The following is a 19,876-nucleotide window of genomic DNA, read 5'->3' as shown; positions in this document are numbered from 1 at the left end:
CCCCAGGGCCCAGGGTAAGTGTGTAGTACCACAGGTCGCAGAAGAACTCACACACAAGCAGTGATGTTGCTGTTCACCGAGTATCCCGGCCCCTGGTCTTACTCTTACACTCCAGTATTTTCTCTCTTCTTCGGCACCGCTCCAGTCCCGCAGCTCCATCTAGTCCCAGTATCTTTTAACTGGCCAGAAGCCGGAAGTTACATCACAAGCACTCAATACAAGTCTTTGAGAGCCATGAAACACTGGAGCTGTCAGCAGGTCACAAACTGTTGGAGACCGATGAGAGTTTCGGCAATAGAGGGTGAAGACAGCAGAGAGTGTGTATAAGGACAGATTAGGGAGTTTAGATTAGAAGCACCACTCCAGCAATAGAATAATCAAAAATCTGGAGATGTGCTTTAAGAAGCGTACTACCTTGTATTATATGCTGATATTAGTGTGCCGCCCTCGTAGTAGCAGCCGGGCTGCTCGGATCCGGGTGCTCGGTGGCTCGAGGGTCTCCGGACCCGGGGGTCGTGCGGCCACTCAAATGAAGGGGGTATTTACAAGGGTTAGTAAAAGAGTTTGTGACGCCACCCGTGGTATCTGGTAATTTGGAGTACCACTGCTGCCGTTGGGAGTACCCGAGGGTGATGGAAGGGGGGGATGCCCCGGGACTCGGTGATGGTGTTGGGGAGCGAAGGGGGTCACTTTCATACTCACACAGTCCATAAAGCTGATACCGACAATTGGATAAGCCAAAGTTCTGGACACCGCTACCGCTGGGGGAGCTAGTTTGGGTCCCGTGCTCGATGGTGCTGCCTGATGGTCTGTCACCTTCCTCCTGGCACTTAGTTCACTTCTTTGTTGGCCCCGGTAGCATAGAACTAGTCGGGTCCTGCTACTCAGTGTGGCTAACTAAGGGAGCTTGCTCTCAGGGTTCACGCTTGGCATTTCCTGGACTGTTTTAGTGGAAAGTCCTATCCCCCTCGTTGCGCTAGTACCCCGATTTTGGAGCGGGAGGAGAGCAGATCTTGAAGGCTCCGTTCTCGTCGGGTAAATTGTCAGGTTGCCTGAAGCTACTCTCTGACCTAGGGTCTACGTACCCCGTCGTGCCGTGGGCCCAGCCCGGTGATGGTACAAGGCCACCGGCTGACCTCCTTGACAGTTCCGTGCCCCTTGTCACGATCCCCTGCGACCGGGGGTCCAGCTCCTATCAGGCCCAGACCACCATCTGCCAACTAGTCACTTCCAAGGAGCCCGGCTCCTTACCTCTCTCCTTCACCTCCAACACTACACTGGCCTACTCCTGACCTCCCCTTACCAACCCCCTAAGTGGGCGACCCTATTCCGCTCAGGCCGTCCGCTGGTGTGTCTGGTGGGTGTGGTGCAGAGTGTACCTAGGACTTTAATTGACTGATGTTGGCAACACCATACAGTTGGGGACCCATAACCTAGGAGGAGGTGGCTATTGCACAGAAGGGCAGATTGCACAATACCCTGTGACACCCTGATAGGCCAGGGGCGTCACATTAGCACGTTTTACCACATAATTGACGGTCTTGTCTTTATTTCTATGTAGCTACATGGTGGGCTCCAAAAATGATTTTTTTTCTGGTGGGCCCAGGGTACTCCAGTCCGACGCTGTACAACGCTCTTTATCAAGGTACAAATAAGTGTTGAAGAAAACCCCAGGTGGATTAGAAATATCCACTCTAATTCCACGCAGTCAAGTATAGATTATAAACCAAATGGTCCTAAAAACCAAGAGAGCAGCATATGGATCACTACTTTGCCATTGCTTGAAACCTCTGGATACATTCAGTACCGCTTAGGGAACAACATCAAGAGTTAAAAGCATAAAAAAAAAACACGCTGCAAAATCATCTCATTGGTCAACACCTACACACCCATTACAGAGAATCGAAACTTCTACCTCTGCAACCTTTGCCTTACATAGATGGAGTTCTAGCTTCATGAGAAATAAGTCAGCGCCTGAATTATTCCCTCCCCCCTTTCTACACTCACTTTCGGCTGTGGTATTTGGTACTCTAGGGCTACGTTCCCACGATCAGTATTTGATGAGTTTTTATTGTGTTTTTGACACTACTTTTCTTGTATCTGTTTGGTGTGTCATGCTTTAACCCCTTTAAAGGGAATCTGTCAGGTGATTTTGTTGTATAATACTAATGTTAAGGCCACGTCTCACTAAGCGACATCGCTAGCGACATCGCTGTTGAGTCACAGGTTTTGTGATGCAACAGCGATCTTGCTTGCGATGTTGCTGTGTGTGACATCCAGCAACGACCTGGATCCTGCTGTGAGGTCGCCGGTCGTTGCTGAATGTCCTGGACCATTTTTTGGTCGTTGCTCTCCCGCTGTGAAGCACACATCGCTCTGTGTGACAGCGAGAGAGTGACGAACTGAATGTGCAGGGAGCAGGGAGCCGGCTTCTGCGGACGCTGGTAACCAAGGTACACATCGGGTAACCAAGCAAAGGCTTTGCTTGGTCACCCGATATTTACCTTGGTTACCAGCATCCGCAGCTTCTAGAAGCCGGCTCCCTGCTCCCTGTACACGTAGCCAAGGTACACATCGGGTAACTATAAGCAAAGCGCTTTGCTTAGTAACCCGATGTGTACTATGGTTACCAAGCACAGCGTCGTTACACGGGTCGCTGCTGGCTGATCTCTGATCGCTGTGGAGATCTGCATATTTGACAGCTCACCAACGACCATGTAGCGACACTCTAGCGATCCCTGCCAGGTCAGATTGCTGGTGGGATCGCTGGAGCTTCGCTTAGTGTGACTGTACCTTTAATCCTATCCTATTTAACAACTGGACGATTTTGCGCTTCCAGTTTGTTTTTTTGCCACCCTTCTTCCGAGAGCCAAACTTTTTTTATTTTTCCGTCAATATAGGCATGTCTGGGCTCATTTTTTGTGGAATGAGTTGTACTTTTAAATGAAATCATGAGTTTTACCATATAGTGTACTAGAAAACTGCCAAAAAAATAGCAAAAAAAGTGTGATTGCACAAATGTTTTTGGGATATTCTATTCACCGCGTTTACTATATAGTAAATCTGATGTGTTGGTGTGATGCTTCAGGATGGTACGAGTTTGTAGACACCAAACATGTATAGGTTTACTTTTATCTGAGGGGTTAAAAAATCAGAAGTTTCTTCAAAAAAAGTGGTGTACGTTTTGAGCCCTCTTTCCGCAACCCATAGTATTCTCATTTTTTAGAATCTGGGGCTCAGTGACAGCTTATTTTTTGCGTCTCGAGCTGATGTTTTGTTTTGATCGCTTGTTATTGCATTTTGTGCAAAATTTGTGGTGACCAAAAAACATAATTTTGGCGTTTCAATTTTTTTGCCGCTACGCCATTTACCAATCAGATTAATTGATTTTATATTTTGATAGATCGGGCATTACTGAACACTGCGATACCAAATGTGTGTATATTTTTTTAACCCTTTAATTTTCAATAATTTTTCAAACCTTTTTTTTTTTTAATAGTTCCCCTAGTGGGCCATAAAGATCAGCTGTGTGATCGCTTGTCATTTCTCACGATCAGAGCAGCATCGCTCAGACCGGGAGAAATGATCATCTCTTGTAATAAGCAGTACTCAGCTGCTGCTTACAGAACTTTAGTCATGTAAGCACAGGAGTCATTAGATGACCCTGTGCTAGCATGACAACCACCAGATCCATGTGATCACGTCAGATGACTTCTGGTGTCGGCCTGTAAGTAAAGCTTTAGCGCCGATCGCGATTATAATTGCGCTGTCACATACTGACAGTGCCATTTAAGGGGTTAAAAGGCATGAGCGGAACGTGATTCCACTCGTGTCTTTGCAGGCACACATGTTAGCTGTACAAAACAGCTGATATGTGCGCTGATCGCTGCAGGTTGCTTGCAGTAGCCCGTGGAGATTAACACTGTGACCGCTAGGACGTAATATTACGGCCCGCGGTCTTTAAGGGGTTAAAGATAAGATTAGTATTGCACTTCAAAATGAAATGACAGATTACCTATAAGACTCATGTGTGCTATGTCTGTCATGAGTTGTTTCCATACTTTCCCTACAGACAGGGCTGTATTTTGCCTTCATGCTGCCCTAGGCACTTTAAGTGGTCGCGCCCCTTATTGACAACGTAAAACTGAGTTTTCGCACACGACATCTGTTTAAGGCAGATCTACTTTGTAAAACACTTGAAAAAGTATCAATGAGAAACGAAGGGCACTAACCCCCCCCCCCAATGGGGATCACCACAGGCACATCAAAAGATAGCATGAGTATAAAATATTCCCACCACACCGTCCCCACTTATATACTGTGACTGTCACACTGCCCCTAATAAACTACACACTGCCCTCCCTTATAAATTATACCCACCACACCTTCCTCAATTATGAAATATGATCTGCACATTGTCCTCACATCATGCTGCCCCCTCCTCACAATGTCCCATGCATGCTGCCCCCTCCTCACAATGTCCCATGCATGCTGCCCCCTCCTCACAATATCCCATGCATGCTGCCCCCTCCTCACAATGTCCCATGCATGCTGCCCCCTCCTCACAATGTCCCATGCATACTGCCCCCTCCTGACAGTGTCCCATGCATGCTGCCCCCTCCTCACAGTGTCCCATGCATGCTGCCCCCTCCTCACAGTGTCCCATGCATGCTGCCCCCTCCTCACAGTGTCCCATGCATGCTGCCCCCTCCTCACAGTGTCCCATGCATGCTGCCCCTTCCTGACAGTGTCCCATGCATGCTGCCCCCTCCTGACAGTGTCCCATGCATGCTGCCCCCTCCTGACAGTGTCCCATGGATGCTGCCCCCTCCTGACAGTGTCCCATGCATGCTGCCCCCTCCTCACAATGTCCCATGCATGCTGCCCCCTCCTCACAATGTCCCATGCATGCTGCCCCCTCCTCACAATGTCCCATGCATGCTGCCCCCTCCTCACAATGTCCCATGCATGCTGCCCCCTCCTCACAGTGTCCCGTGCATGCTGCCCCTCTCCATGAGCTCCTAATGCTGCCTTCCTCTTTTCCATAATGACACCTCCATGCTGCCCCACTCATCATACTAAGACCACCACACTAGCGCTTATGCTGAGACACACACACACACACACACACACACACACACTACCCCACTCTTGATATTGACTCCCCTACATTGTTCCACTCCATACTGAGCCCACACATGCTGCCCCTTCTCCATAATGAGCTCCCAATGCTGCCCCCCTCTTATTCTGAGTACTTACACTCCCCCCCCATCGATATTGTCATTGCTCTATCCCTCAACCCTTGTCCTCTGTCTCTAGCATTGGCCCCTCTCTTCCATTCCCCCAGCAGCAGCCTCTCTCCCCCCCGCCTCCAGCAGCAGCCTCTCCCTCAGCATCAGCCTCTCTCCCCCCAGCCTCCCCCAGCATCAGCCTCTCTCCCCCCAGCCTCCCCCAGCTTCAGCCTCTCTCCCCCCAGCCGCCCCCAGCCTCAGCCTCCCTCCTCCCAGCCTCCCCCAGCCTCAGCCTCCCTCCTCCCAGCCTCCCCCAGCATCAGCCTCCCTCCTCCCAACCTCCCTCAGCATCAGCCTCCCTCCTCCCAACCTCCCCCAGCATCAGCCTCCCTCCTCCCAGTCTCCCCCAGCATCAGCCTCCCTCCTCCTAGCCTCCCCCAGCATTAGCCTCCCTCCTCCCAGCCTCCCCCAGCATCAGCCTCCCTCCTCCCTCAGCCTCCCTCCTCCAAGTCTCCCTCAGCATCAGCTTCCCTCCTACAACCCTCCCCCTCCCCCTCCCAGCCTCCCCCAGCATCAGCCTCCCTCAGCATCAGCCTCCCTCAGCATCAGCTTCCCTCCTACAACCCTCCCCCTCCCCCTCCCAGCCTCCCCCAGCATCAGCCTCCCTCAGCATCAGCCTCCCTCAGCATCAGCCTCCCCCAGAATCAGCCTCTCTCCTCCCAGCCTCCCCCAGCATCTGCCTCTCTCCTCCCAGCCTCAGCCTCTCAGCCTCTCTCTCTCCCAGCCCAGCCTCACCCCAGCCTCAGCCTCTCTCTCTCCCCAGCCTCCCCCCAGCCTCAGCCTCTCTCTCCCCCCAGCCTCCCCCAGCATCAGCCTCTCTCTTCTCAGCCTCTCTCTCCCCCCAGCCTCCCCCCAGCTTCAGCCTCTCTCTCCCCCCAGCCTCAGCCTCTCTCCCCCCAGCCTCTCTCTCCCCCCAGCCTTAGCCTCTCTCTCCCCCCAGCCTCCCCCCCAGCTTCAGCCTCTCTCTCCCCCCAGCCTCAGCCTCTCTCCCCCCAGCCTCTCTCTCCCCCCAGCCTTAGCCTCTCTCTCCCCCCAGCCTCCCCCCCAGCTTCAGCCTCTCTCTCCCCCCAGCCTCAGCCTCTCTCCCCCCAGCCTCTCTCTCCCCCCAGCCTTAGCCTCTCTCTCCCCCCAGCCTCCCCCCCAGCCTCACCCTCTCTCCCCCCAGCCTCAGCCTCTCTCTCCCCCGAGCCTCAGCGTCTCTCTCCCCCCAGCCTCCCTCTCCCCCAGCCTCAGCCTCTCTCCCCCAGCCTCAGCCTCTCTCTCCCCCCAGCCTCAGCCTCTCTCTCCCCCCAGCCTCCCTCTCCCCCAGCCTCAGCCTCTCTCCCCCCAGCCTCAGCCTCTCTTCCCAGCCTCCCCCCAGCCTCAGCCTCTCTCTCTTCCCAGCCTCCCTCCAGCCTAAGCCTCTCTCTCTTCCCAGCCTCAGCCTCTCTCTCTCTTCCCAGCCTCCCCCCAGCCTCAGCCTCTTTCTCTTCCCAGCCTCTCTCTCTTCCCAGCCTCCCCCAGCCTCAGCCTCTCTCCCCCCAGCCTCCCCTTGCATGATTATAGTGGACAAAAAGAAACATCGCAACGATCATCAACTAACCTGTAAGGAGCCCATACATTCTAGGCTCTCCCCTCCCCCCATCACATACAGTTAGCACAGGCATTTCTGAGTATGCAGTGCGCCCCTCCCCCCATCACATACAATTAGCAGTAAGCACAGGCATTTCTGAGTATGCAGTGCGCCCCTCCCCCCATCACATACAATTAGCAGTTAGCACAGGCATTTCTGAGTATGCATGCAGACTGCATGCATACTCAGAAATGCCTGTGCTAACTGCTAATTGTATGTGATGGGGGGAGGGGCGCACTGCATACTCAGAAATGCCTGTGCTAACTGTATGTGATGGGGGAGGGGTGCACTGCATGATGCAGTGCACCCCTCCCCCATCACATATAGTTAGCACAGGCATTTCTGAGTATGCAGTGCACCCCTCCCCCCATCACATACAGATAGCACAGGCATTTCTGAGTATGCAGTGCGCCCCTCCCCCCCATCACATACAGTTAGCAGTAAAGCCCCCCTTCACATATAGACAGCTTATTACCTGCTCCGGACCCGGTGATTATCCTCCAGACGTCACACTGGTGCCTGCTGTGAGCTCTGCACAGGTTTGGATGCCCCAGCTCTTGGCAAGAAGCTGATTGGAGCGCGCGTGTTGTGACCCCGGAAATGTAGCTGTCGGCAGTTCCGGGTTCAATCAGCTCCCTGTGCCCGTTGCCTGCAGTGTATTTGTATCCGCTTTAAAGACGCGGATACATACAAATCAATAGAGGGGCGCCCATGCGCCCAACACCCCCCCCCCCCCCGCCGCGAAAAGACTGCGGATTTAGTGGGATAGGTAAAAAAAAAATTAATTTTTTTTTTTTTTTGCTGCTAGAAGGCGCCGCCCCAGGCACCGGACCACAGGTGCCTAGTGGTAAATACGGCCCTGCCTACAGATGAAGGCTGAATCATTCTGCCTTCACCTGTCTCTAACAGCCGCGGGTGCAGCGGAGATCCGCTTGCGGCTGTTAACGGCATTCAAAGTGTGTAGGGGGGGCGCGCTGTTCCTAGCTCTCATCGGTGAGTTGTTATGACAAACCACTGACCAGCAATCATAGGAGACTGATTTCTTTGATATACAGTAGAACCTCGCTTAACGAGTAACCCAGTTAACGAGAATTTCGCTTAACAAGCAAAGCTTTCTGTAAATTTGTAACCCGCTTTACGAGAAAGCTTTGCTGTATCAGCAAAATCCTCACCGCACACACTTCCGGTTCCGTACATCCACCGCGCTCTGACCCGCTGTTGTAGTCCACACAATCACACACAAGCACACACGCACGCACACACACAGTATTATGCTCACCTGACCTTCCGTTCCATTGCCGGCCTCATGGTTCTTGTAGTTCGCCGATGCATTGCGACGTGGGAGGAATCATCGCGACGAACTACAAGACCCAGGAGGCTGGCGATGGAACGAAAGGTAAGGTGAGCATAACATGTGTACCTTCCGTTCCATCGCCGGCCTCCTGGGTCCTGTAGTTCGCCGCTCCATGATGTGTATCCGCAAGCATCGCGACGAGGCAGGAACTTCCGCTGTCAGCCGCTACTCAAAGGCAGCGTGCTGGCCAATCAGAGGCAAGCGGCTCTTGCCTTTGACGTCAGCGCTCTGGGTGCGGAAGTTCCTCCCTCGTCGTGATGGTTACCTGATTCACAGCCCGTACCAGCGAACAGCAAGTCCCAGCAGGCCGGCGATGGAACGGAAGGTGAGCATAATATGTGTGTGTGCGTGTGTGTGAGTTTCTGTGTGTTTGTACGTGTGTGTGCGTGTGTGGAATGGCACAATAGGGGACCAGGATGGGACATTTAACAAGTTGTGGAACGAATTGTCAGCATTGCAATGATTTCCCATGGGAAATCTTGCTTTGCTGAATGAGTAACTTGGTTAACAAGCACACTCCCAGAACGGATTGTTCTCGTTAACCAAGGTTCCACAGTACAACAATACTGTGGCACTACTGTATATAGAGCAAGTGATCAGACCATTGTAGGTTCAAATCTCCTAAGGGGACTATTAAATACAGTGTAAAATTGAAAAAAAAAAAGGTTTTAAAAAAATATCTAAAAAATAAATAAACTAAATAAATAAAGTTAAAATCACACCTTTTTAGCACATTAAAAAATTGATAAAAAAAAATACACATTTGGCATCGCTGAGTTTGTAAAAGTGTAAACCATAAAAATACAAAATTAACCTGATTGGTAAACAGCATAATGAGAAATTAAAAATAATCAAAAATACCAGAATTGCAGTCATGTCCGCTCGCGCAGGCACAGTTCGCTCTGCCATATCGCGGGCAGACCAGAAAACATAGCTGCCCTCGCGCTCGACGGTGAGCTATTTGCGCAGGCGCAAGATTATGGTTGGCACTGTGCATGGGGTCACTGCGTCATCCTCGTATCCGACCTAATCCTCGTGCCTGCACATTTAGCTCACCAGCACGCCCGAGGGCAGCAATGCTTTCTGTTCTGCTCGCGCGATATGGCAGAGCGAACTTCGCCTGCGCAAGCGGACATAACTGCACAGGCGCGAGATTTGAAAGAGCAACGTGGATGATGACGGAGGCGTCATGACGTCAATCAAGTGGGGAGGACGGCGAACAGCAGCAGGAGGGGGGACAGGAGCAGAAAATGAGCATGCCCATCTGAGCCACACAGGTAATTAGTATACCTAACGGTCATGTTTTATAAAAAGTTATTTTTGGGGTCTTCAAGGGGAGTCAGGGCCAAGGTGCACCTTCATAGAATGCAGCCCAGGAGCTGCAGAAGGGGATTCTTTTAGTTTAATAGTGAAAAAAATGGTGACACGTTCCCTTTAATACACCCACCTTGCATTTTGTTGCTAAAAAATAAACTATTAACACATTCTTACTTTGCATCATTTTTCCCCACACCTGCCTAAAGATTTTGAACAGTACTGTAATATGTCTGTGTTTCATACATACACAATTTTTTTTTTTAATATGGTTTACTTCAGGTATATTTTGATGTTGTGTACTTCTCCAAATCAAGGTAAAATTCCATATATCAATGTTTTCGAGAAGTGAAGACACTCAGGTGAACAAAGAGTTAATAGAGGCCTTAGAATGACGTGTTCATGAACAAACCAACTAGGACCCGCCTCACCAAGATTACTACCCTGTTTTCTACAATGGCGTTTGCAGCCCTGAAAGACGAGCTAACGTGTTCTATCTGCTTAAGCATCTTCTCGGATCCGGTATTGCTGACGTGTGGGCACAACTTCTGCCGGGTCTGCATTGATCGGGTTTTGGAATCACAGGAGGAGACAGAACTTTATAGCTGTCCTGACTGCAGAAGAGAATATCTGAAGCGTCCTGCATTGCAAAGCAACCTAAAGCTATGTAACATAGCCGAAACCTACCATTCTACTCAACCAGCACAACCGGAGACGGAAATATTCTGCTCTAGCTGTATACACGCGCCTGTGCCCGCTGTTATATGCTGCCTGAATTGTGAGGTTTCACTCTGTGAGAACCACTTGAGAGTCCACAGCAAGTCTCATGAACATGTCTTGATGGAGCCCTCTTGCTCCCTAAGGATGAAGAAATGTCCCTCTCACCAGAAAGCCCTCGTATATTATTGCTGTGATGAAAAGTTTTGTATCTGTGTTTCGTGCTTACTGAATGGGGAACACAGAGAACACCAGGTGATCAATATCAATGAAGCATCTGGGAAGAAAATGGACAAACTGAGAAGTTTAATAGCAAAAGGAACTTTAATGAGGGATGAAGTTGACGAAAAGATCCAAAATCTTCAGACGCACAATGAGGACAGGACGGCAAAATCATCAACTTTAACAGAATTTGTTAACATCACATTTAAGGAAATCAGTAGACAGCTGGATGTCATAACTAACAGAGTCCTGGGTGAGATTGCCAGGCAGAAAGAGAAGACATCACTCTCAATCTCCGATCTGAACCGCCAACTGGACGGAAAAAGGATGGAACTGTCCAGGAAGATGCGTCATATGGAGAAATTGTGCAACTCGGCCGATCCACTAAATCTCTTACATGACCAAAAAACTGACGTAAATTACTTCGCTGACCTTAAGATGACGGACTTGTATGAGAGAGTTGATAAAATCACCAATTCTGGAGACATCGATGAGAGTTGGGTGTTAAAGATGGTAGACATGGGTTTGTCTGAAATCATGGATGGTGTGGGCCAGACAAAATATTTCCCAGCTAACAAAGCTACTGAGATATGGTTAGACATCAACTCTGCTTCCAACAATATCTGTGTGTCTGGAGACCTGAAAACTGTATCGTGTGCAGAAGTCCACCAGAACCGTCCGGAAACACCCGAGAGATTTGAAGAGGCCAAAGTATTAAGCACCAGGAGTTTTACGTCAGGTCGACATTACTGGGATATGGATACTTGCAAGTCAGGGGGGTGGAGAGTTGGTGTAGCTTATGCCAATGTGGAGAGGAGAGGGCCCAAATCTTTTATTGGCAAGAATATGAAATCTTTGGGTCTACGGAGGGATGGTGACAACTACTCTATAAGACACAATGGTAGAGAAAGCAAAATAGATCACACAATTGTGTGTGAACAAATCAGAATAGATCTTAATTATGATGCTGGAAAGGTGTCATTTTATGAGCTGAGTGACCCCATCACCCACATCCACACCAGCACAATTACCTTCACACAGCCCCTTCATGCAGTGTTTGGTGTGTATGAGAACGGGTGGATCAGGTTAAGAAATTAAAGGATGATCCCCCAAAAATATTCATGATGACCCAAATGCAATATTACACATTCCGCACATTACTCCAATTTATCTTATGGTGCAAGCACTAATGATACCATATTTTTTGGATTGTAAGATGCACTTTTCTTCCCAAAAATTTGGGAGGAAAATGAGGGGTGCGTCTTAAAATCCGAATATAATTTACCGGGAGGTGGAGAATTGGCATCGGGGGCAGTAAGTGTGGGCAGCTGGCTGCCTCTCTGTGCGGGCGGCCGGGTGGCTGCCTCTCTGTGCGGGCGTCCGGCTGGCTGCCTCTCTGTGCGGTCGGCCGGCTGGCTGCCTCTCTGTGCGGGCGGCCGGCTGGCTGCCTCTCTGTGCGGGCGGCCGGCTGGCTGCCTCTCTGTGCGGGCGGCCGGCTGGCTGCCTCTCTGTGCGGGCGGCCGGCTGGCTGCCTCTCTGTGCGGGCGGCCGGCTGGCTGCCTCTCTGTAGGGGCGGCCGGCTGCCTCTCTGTAGGGGAGGCCGGCTGGCTGCCCCTCTGTAGGGGAGGCCGGCTGGCTGCCCCTTTGTATGGGTTCCCGGCTGGCTGCCCCTCTGTAGGGGAGGCCGGCTGGCTGCCCCTCTGTAGGGGAGGCCGACTGGCTGCCCCTCTGTAGGGGAGGCCGGTTGGCTGCCTCTCTGTAGGGGAGGCCGGCTGGCTGCCTCTCTGTAGGGGAGGCCGGCTGGCTGCCTCTCTGTAGGGGAGGCCGGCGGGCTGCCTCTGTAGGGGAGGCCGGCTGGCTGCCTCTCTGTAGGGGAGGCCGGCTTGCTGCCTCTCTGTAGGGGAGGCCGGCTGGCTGCCCCTCTGTAGGGGAGGCCGGCTGGCTACCTCTTTGTATGGGTTCCCGGCTGGCTGCCCCTCTGTAGGGGAGGCCGGCTGGCTGCCCCTCTGTAGGGGAGGCCGACTGGCTGCCCCTCTGTAGGGGAGGCCGACTGGCTGCCCCTCTGTAGGGGAGGCCGACTGGCTGCCCCTCTGTAGGGGAGGCCGGTTGGCTGCCTCTCTGTAGGGGAGGCCGGCTGGCTGCCTCTCTGTAGGGGAGGCCGGCTGGCTGCCTCTCTGTAGGGGAGGCCGGTTGGCTGTCTCTCTGTAGGGGAGGCCGGTTGGCTGTCTCTCTGTAGGGGAGGCTGGTTGGCTGCCTCTCTGTAGGGGAGACCGGCTGGCTGCCTCTCTGTAGGGGAGGCCAGCTGCCTCTTTGTACGGGTTCACGGATAGCTGTCTCTGTATGGGCAGCGGCTGGCTTCCTCTCTGTATGGGCAGCCGGCTGGCTGTACAGGCTGCGTTGGCTGTGCTGGCAGCGAAAGCTACGGTGGCTGTGCGGCAGATGTCCCAGATGCTCTGGCTTCAAATTATGGCGCCTGGAGTCAGCATGTGCGCAGATGGAGCTCTTGGCTGAGAGCTCCATCTGCGAACACACGGCTCCGGGCGCCATTTCTTTGAAGCCTGGACCACCGACAGAGCACCTGGGGCACGTGCCGCACCGGCCTGCTCCACACAGACACTACAGCTTCCGCTGCCAGTATAGACCCACCGCTGCCAGTACAGACCCCACCAGCACCACCGCCCCTCCACTCCACCACTGCTACCGCCCCCCTCTGGTAAGACAACACCGGAGTATCAGACGGACCTAAATTTTTTCAACTTTATTTATCTCTAAATTTGGGGTGCGTCTTATAAAACGAAAAATACGGTACATGTCTGCCTTTATACAGCATTTTAGAGTGATAAAGAAATATAGTTCCCTTGCTGCAGGTTCATTTATTGTTCAGCTCATATATTGGTGTGATGTTTTTAGTGTACAGTAGTTATAAGTGGAATCCAAGTAACGTTGGTTTTTATTTTTACCATTATTGCTAGATGTACTCAGAGACAGATTACTCACATGTGTTGGACCCCAACGAGAGATACATTTAATACTCATGTTCATGTAAGATTTTACATAAACCTGGGGCCTGATACAATGTAGGAATGAATGTATGAATATTACTACAAATGAATAGTAGTGCAACATAACTAAGTGAATAATTAAAAATGTTTCACTATTTAAGTTGCATCACTATGTATTGTGCTATTACGACTAAGTAGTCAATTCTTTTTCTGCATGTCAACATGGATTTTAATTGGACTGATGAATAGTCTTGAAACGTCTTTCCTTAGCCTGTGCACAACATATGATGGGGAGCTGGCATTGTATCATATATCAATTGCTAAGATTAAGAGCACACTACATGCTCGAAATGCGTCACTGTACATTCTCCTGTCCCTTGTGCTGGATTTTTAATGAATTTTGAATAAAGACTTTTTTTTACAATTTTACTGGATACCACAAGAGTGCTGGAGTTATTTATCTTGTTTACTATAATACTGCCCCTATGTACAGGAATATAACTGCTATAATACTGCCCCTATGTACAGGAATATAACTACTATAATACTGCCTCTATGTACAAGAATATAACTACTATAATACTGCCCCTATGTACAATAATATAACTACTATAATACTGCCCCTATGTACAAGAATATAACTGCTATAATACTGCCCCTATGTACAGGAATATAACTGCTATAATACTGCCTCTATGTACAGGAATATAACTACTCTAATACTGCCCCTATGTACAGGAATATAACTACTATAATACTGCCCCTATGTACAGGAATATAACTACTATAATACTGCCCCTATGTATAAGGCTATAACTATTATAATACTGCCCCTATATACAAGAATATAACGACTATAATACAGGAATATAACTACTATAATACTGCTCCCTATGTGCAAGAATATAACTACTATAATACTGCCCCCTATGTACAAGAATATAACTACTATAATACTGCCTCCTATGTGCAAGAATATAACTACTATAATACTGCACCTATGTACAAGAATATAACTACTATAATACTGCCCCTATGTGCAAGAATATAACTACTATAATACTGCCTGCTATGTGCAAGAATATAACTACTATAATACTGCCCCTATGTACAAGAATATAACTACTAGAATACTGCCCCCTATGTACAAGAATATAACTACTATAATACTGCCTCTATGTAGAAGAATATAACTACTATAATACCGCCTCGTATGTGCACGAATGTAATAACTATAAGGCTTGGTGCAGATTATGACCCAAATCTGCAGGTCTAGCTGCCAGCAAAGTCAATGAGAATTCTGAAGTGCTGTGCGCACATTGCTTATTTTTTGCTTGCAGATTTGGTGCAGAATAAAAATCTGCAGTATGTCAATTGTTTTTTTCCTGCGTTTTTTTAGCCCTTGCACCCACTGACTTAAGTAAAAAAAAAAAATAATGCATGACATTAAAACGCAGAATAACGTGCATTTTTTTTGGTGCGTTTTTCTGGCAGAAGGTACAGATTTCAAACAGAATATTTCTGAACCAAATCTGCAACATGTGCACTCAGCCTTATATCCTATCTACAGGAATATAAATTATGATAACATGATCTGAGGTGAAGTTACTCAGTTCAATGAGGCCATCTGAGGTCAGGTCACCTGCGATCACTTGGAAGACCATGGGAACCTCCAGCTGTAACCGCTGTAAAGTAAACTGAGTGATGTCACCACTGCAGCTGCTTCTCTCCCTGAAGCTCACAGAGGGCGGTCATGTTCTATGCCTGTGTATTGTCACTTCAGATGTAGCAGAGCTGGAATCATAGTGAGACCTTGTGTGGATTACGCCAGACCTAGGTGTTTTGGGGGTTAATAAAGGGGTGAAAGAGGATGATTTTTTTGTACTTTATTTCAAATAAACACAAACACTGAAAAAATCCTTTATTTCTTTTCACTTACAAACTAGCAATGGGGGAGTCTCAGACACCTCCCATTACTAATCTTGGGTTTAGTGGCAGGTTTGAGCTGTTAACCTTTTATTACCTTGATTGCCACTGTACCAGGGCAATCGGGATGAGCCGGGTAAAGTGCTGGGATTTTTGCATCTAATGGATGTGACAATCCTGGGCAGCTGAAAGCTGCTATTTTTAGACTGCGAGGGAACAATAAGCCTGGGTATCCCCAGGCTGAGAATTGCAGTTCCCAGCTGTCAGCTTCATCATGGCTGGGTATCAAAATTGGGGGGGACGGGACCGAACGCCAGATTCTTTTCATTGTTTAAATATTTTTTTTTTTTAAAAAGACACGTGGTCCCTCAATCGGATACACAGACAAGTTAAGCGTACAGCTGGAGGCTGCAGCCTTGTAGCTGTATGCTTTATCTGCGCTGGGTATCATAATGTGGGGGGACCCTGCCCAAATTTTATTTATTTTTACAGCAATAGAGACGCACACATACAGTATCTCTGATTGAAAGCTGTCAAAAACGCTGTCACACAGGGTGAGGGCGCATCTGACTGCAACCAGAGATGCGAGGACTGCCAGTGGGCAGGGGAAGCAGTGCATATGCATGAGGTCAATGAGTGGCCCTGAAAGTAGTGTTAGAGCCGCACGAGAGACTCTGTGAATATAACGCGCCTGTTCCGATACCCCTATTCCTTCTACAATCACTCTTAAGCACCTGATTTGGGTCCCCATAGACTCATATGGGGGCCAGTGTCCGGCCAGATATCCGGCCCAAACCAGGTTTTTGTTTTTTTTTTAAATCCGGTTGGATCCGCCGATCTCAGGTATATCTGCGATTCTGCCCATCTCTATCCATGTATTATAATACACCCTCCACAGTCTTCCATGTATAATGTACCCCCATAGTCCTACATGTATTGTAATGCATCCAATAGTCACCCATATAATATAGTGCCCACTCATAGTCCTCCGTATATTATAATGTACCCTCCATAGTTATCAATGTATTATATAATGCAACCTCCACAGTCCTCCATATATTATAATGTACCCTTCATAGTCCTCCATGTATTCTAATGCACCTTCCATAGTGCTCCATGTATAATGCACCCTCATAAGCCCCCATATAATATAAATGCAATCCCATAGTCTTCCATCTATTAAACTGCACACTTCATAGTATTCCATGTATTCTGATGCACCCTCATAGTCCTCCATGTATATTGTACTCCCATAGTCCTCCATGTATAATGCACACCCATAGTCCTGCATGTATTATAATGCACCCTATATAATATAATGCACCCTGCACAATCCTTCATGTATGATAATGCACCCTTCATAGTACTCCATGTTTAATGCACCCCCATAGTACTCCATGTATAATGCACCCCCATAGCCCTCCAAGTATTATCATGCACCCTATAGCCCCCCACATATTATAATGTACCCTTATAGTCCTCCATGTATTATAATGCACCTTCCATAGTTTTCCATGTATTATAATGCACCCTCCACTGTGCTTCATGTATTATAATGCACCCTGCATAATACTCCATGTATAATGAACCCCCATAGTCCTCCATTATAATGCACCCCATATAATATAATGCACCCTCCACAATCCTCCATGTATGATAATACACCCTTCATAGTACTCCATGTATATTGCACCCCCATAGTCCTCCATAGTTCTCCATGTTTAATGCACCCCCATAGCCATCCATGTATTATAATGCACCCTATAGCCCCCCACGTATTATAATGCACCTCATATAATATAATGCACCCTTATATGTAGTCCTCCATGTATTATAATGCACCCTCCATAGTTCTCCATGTATATCATATCCCCATGGTCCTCCATGTATAATGCACCCCGTAGTCCTCCATGTATTATAATGCATCCTGATAGACCTCCATGTATTATGCACCCCCATAGTCCTCCATGTATAATGCACTCCATATAATATAATGCACCCTCCACAATCCTCCATGTATGATAATACACCCTCCATAGTACTCCATGTATAATGCACCCCCATAGCCCTCCATGTATTTTAATGCACCCTATACCTATAGCCCCCCACGTATTATAATGCACCTCATATAATATAATGCACCCTTATAGTCCTACATGTATTATAATGCACCCTCCATAGTTCTCCATGTATATCATACCTCCATGGTGCTCCATGTATAATGCACCCCCGTAGTCCTCCATGTATAATGCACCCCATATAATATAATGTACCGAAATTGGTAATTTGATGACATTTTTTAATTGTGTAGTTTTCAACTTAGGCCCTGTGCGCACTGGAAAATGGAATTTTCTCAAGAAAATTCCGCAGGTATTCAAAGATTACCGCACCTGCGGTAAAAAACCGCGGCAAACCGCACCCGAAAACCGCATGCGGTTTGCCACGGTATTGTTCGCGGTATTGCCGTGTGCGGGTTCGTATGTGCTTTATTGCATTCAATGCAATAAAGCACATTGAAGAAAAAAAAAAGTCATTTGATATGTAGATAGAATAGATAGATAGATAGATAGACAGAGGGATAGATAGAAGGATGGATAGATAGAGGGATAGATAGAGGGATAGATAGAGGGATAGATAGATAGATAGATAGATAGATAGATAGATAGATAGATAGAGGGATAGATAGATAGAGGGATAGATAGATAGAGGGATAGATAGATAGAGGGATAGATAGATAGAGGGATAGATAGATAGAGGGATAGATAGATAGAGGGATAGATAGATAGAGGGATAGATAGATAGAAGGATGGATAGATAGAGGGATAGATAGAGGGATAGATAGAGGGATAGATAGATAGAGGGATAGATAGATAGAGGGATAGATAGATAGATAGATAGATAGATAGATAGATAGATAGATAGATAGATAGATAGATAGATAGAGAGATAGATAGATAGATAGAGGGATAGATAGATAGATAGAGGGATAGATAGATAGATAGAGGGATAGATAGATAGAGGGATAGATAGACCCCGCCCACCATTCCTAGGAGTAAGCAGCATTGAAGATGAGCTCCTGAGTTTTTCATCATTTATACCTTGTAATGAGCGAACAGTAAGACAAAACCTTGAAAAATTCGACTCTGTGGAACAGGAAAGCGAGCTGGACTGAGCTGGACTAAAGATTTTTATGAAAAAAGAGGAAATAGAGGATTTAAAGGACATAAGAAAAAACCTGTTGAAGGACAGATCACATACAACAGGAGGACTCCAAACTGACATCTGACACCCAGAGATCTGCACATCCAAAGGTAGGACCATCCTCCATCCATACCACAACCTACAGACAGTGCTGTAATTACATCTCTGATAAATAAGGATTATTATAAAAATGGAAAATATAAATGTAGAACAAGTAACTGGGCAGAGAGCAGAGCTGGAGACACCCGACACCAGGAGGTCACAGACTCTGGAAATCACATACTCTGAAGGGCAGAAAAGCATTCATGCCCAAAAAGCCATGAAACATGCAAAGATTAGAGAAGAGCCAGAGACCCTCTTTTCTGATTTTACCTCTAAAGAGGAAGATAAAAGGAAAACCAATTATTTATTTTTCACAGACCAGCCCTTAGCCTGGCACACCGCTCTGTGTAAACAATATAAGCATACATCCAAGAACGGCATTAATAAGGGCCGGCAGATCAGAATTAGAAACCAAAAAGAAGACGAGACCAACTCACTGACCATAAACGTGTACAATAACGGCATAATCATGGTACAAGGGGCTGAGGAAAACTTACAGAAATTTGAAGACAGCTTTTCTCAAATTAAACTCCAGGCACAAAACTGCAAAGAACAACAAACCCCAGCAGCCACCATCACCTCTACAGAGACCTCCAGAGACAGAACTGCAGCCCCCAACACTTCACACCCTTCACCAGAGACCCTCAGAGACTGTTTATCTCAACTAGAAAGAGACTTTGTACAATTTAAAGAAGAACTTCAAAGAAATCTTGGTGACAGAAATGCAAATGACCAAGTAATGAATGAGATAAGCAAACTGAGATGTGAATATGCAGCAGTGAATATGCATCTGCAGGAAATAAGAGACGAAATGTGTGAACTGCAGCAAGAAAATGCCCGACTGAGACAGGAGATAACAGAGCTGAAGACTCCTGGACACCTGAAACAGGAGGACGCCATAGAAACACAGAGGAGTGAAGACAACATGGCCCCCACTGGCCAGGAGGGAGCTATGGTAACTAACACCAGTACAGACACCATGGCCTCCACTGGCAAGGAGGGAGCTATGGTAACTAACACCAGTACAGACACCATGGCCTCCACTGGCCAGGACACTGAGATACCAAATAGCTCCAACAGTATGAATGCTCCTGAAAATAACATAAGTGAACCACAAACCAGAAAAACAGAAAAG

At 48.0% G+C, this 19,876-nt stretch overlaps 1 protein-coding gene across 1 annotated transcript; it reads left to right on the top strand.

Moving 5' to 3' along the window:
- The first annotated feature begins 10,027 nt into the window (after positions 1–10,027).
- LOC142310398 (E3 ubiquitin/ISG15 ligase TRIM25-like) lies at positions 10,028–11,830 on the top strand. Its single transcript, XM_075347921.1, has one exon. The coding sequence runs from the start codon at positions 10,028–10,030 to the stop codon at positions 11,606–11,608; it is 1,581 nt and encodes a 526-aa protein (XP_075204036.1). The 3' UTR covers positions 11,609–11,830.
- Positions 11,831–19,876: the final 8,046 nt, after the last annotated feature.

This window comes from Anomaloglossus baeobatrachus, chromosome 5, assembly GCF_048569485.1.
Source record: "Anomaloglossus baeobatrachus isolate aAnoBae1 chromosome 5, aAnoBae1.hap1, whole genome shotgun sequence".
Taxonomy (NCBI): Eukaryota; Metazoa; Chordata; class Amphibia; order Anura; family Aromobatidae; genus Anomaloglossus; species Anomaloglossus baeobatrachus.
This window is presented reverse-complemented; position numbering and strand designations above follow the sequence as displayed.

What these genes read in the sequence shown, in the direction of transcription:
- LOC142310398 (XM_075347921.1), top strand. Translation starts at nt 10,028, where the DNA reads ATGGCGTTTGCAGCCCTGAAAGACGAGCTAACGTGTTCTATCTGCTTA.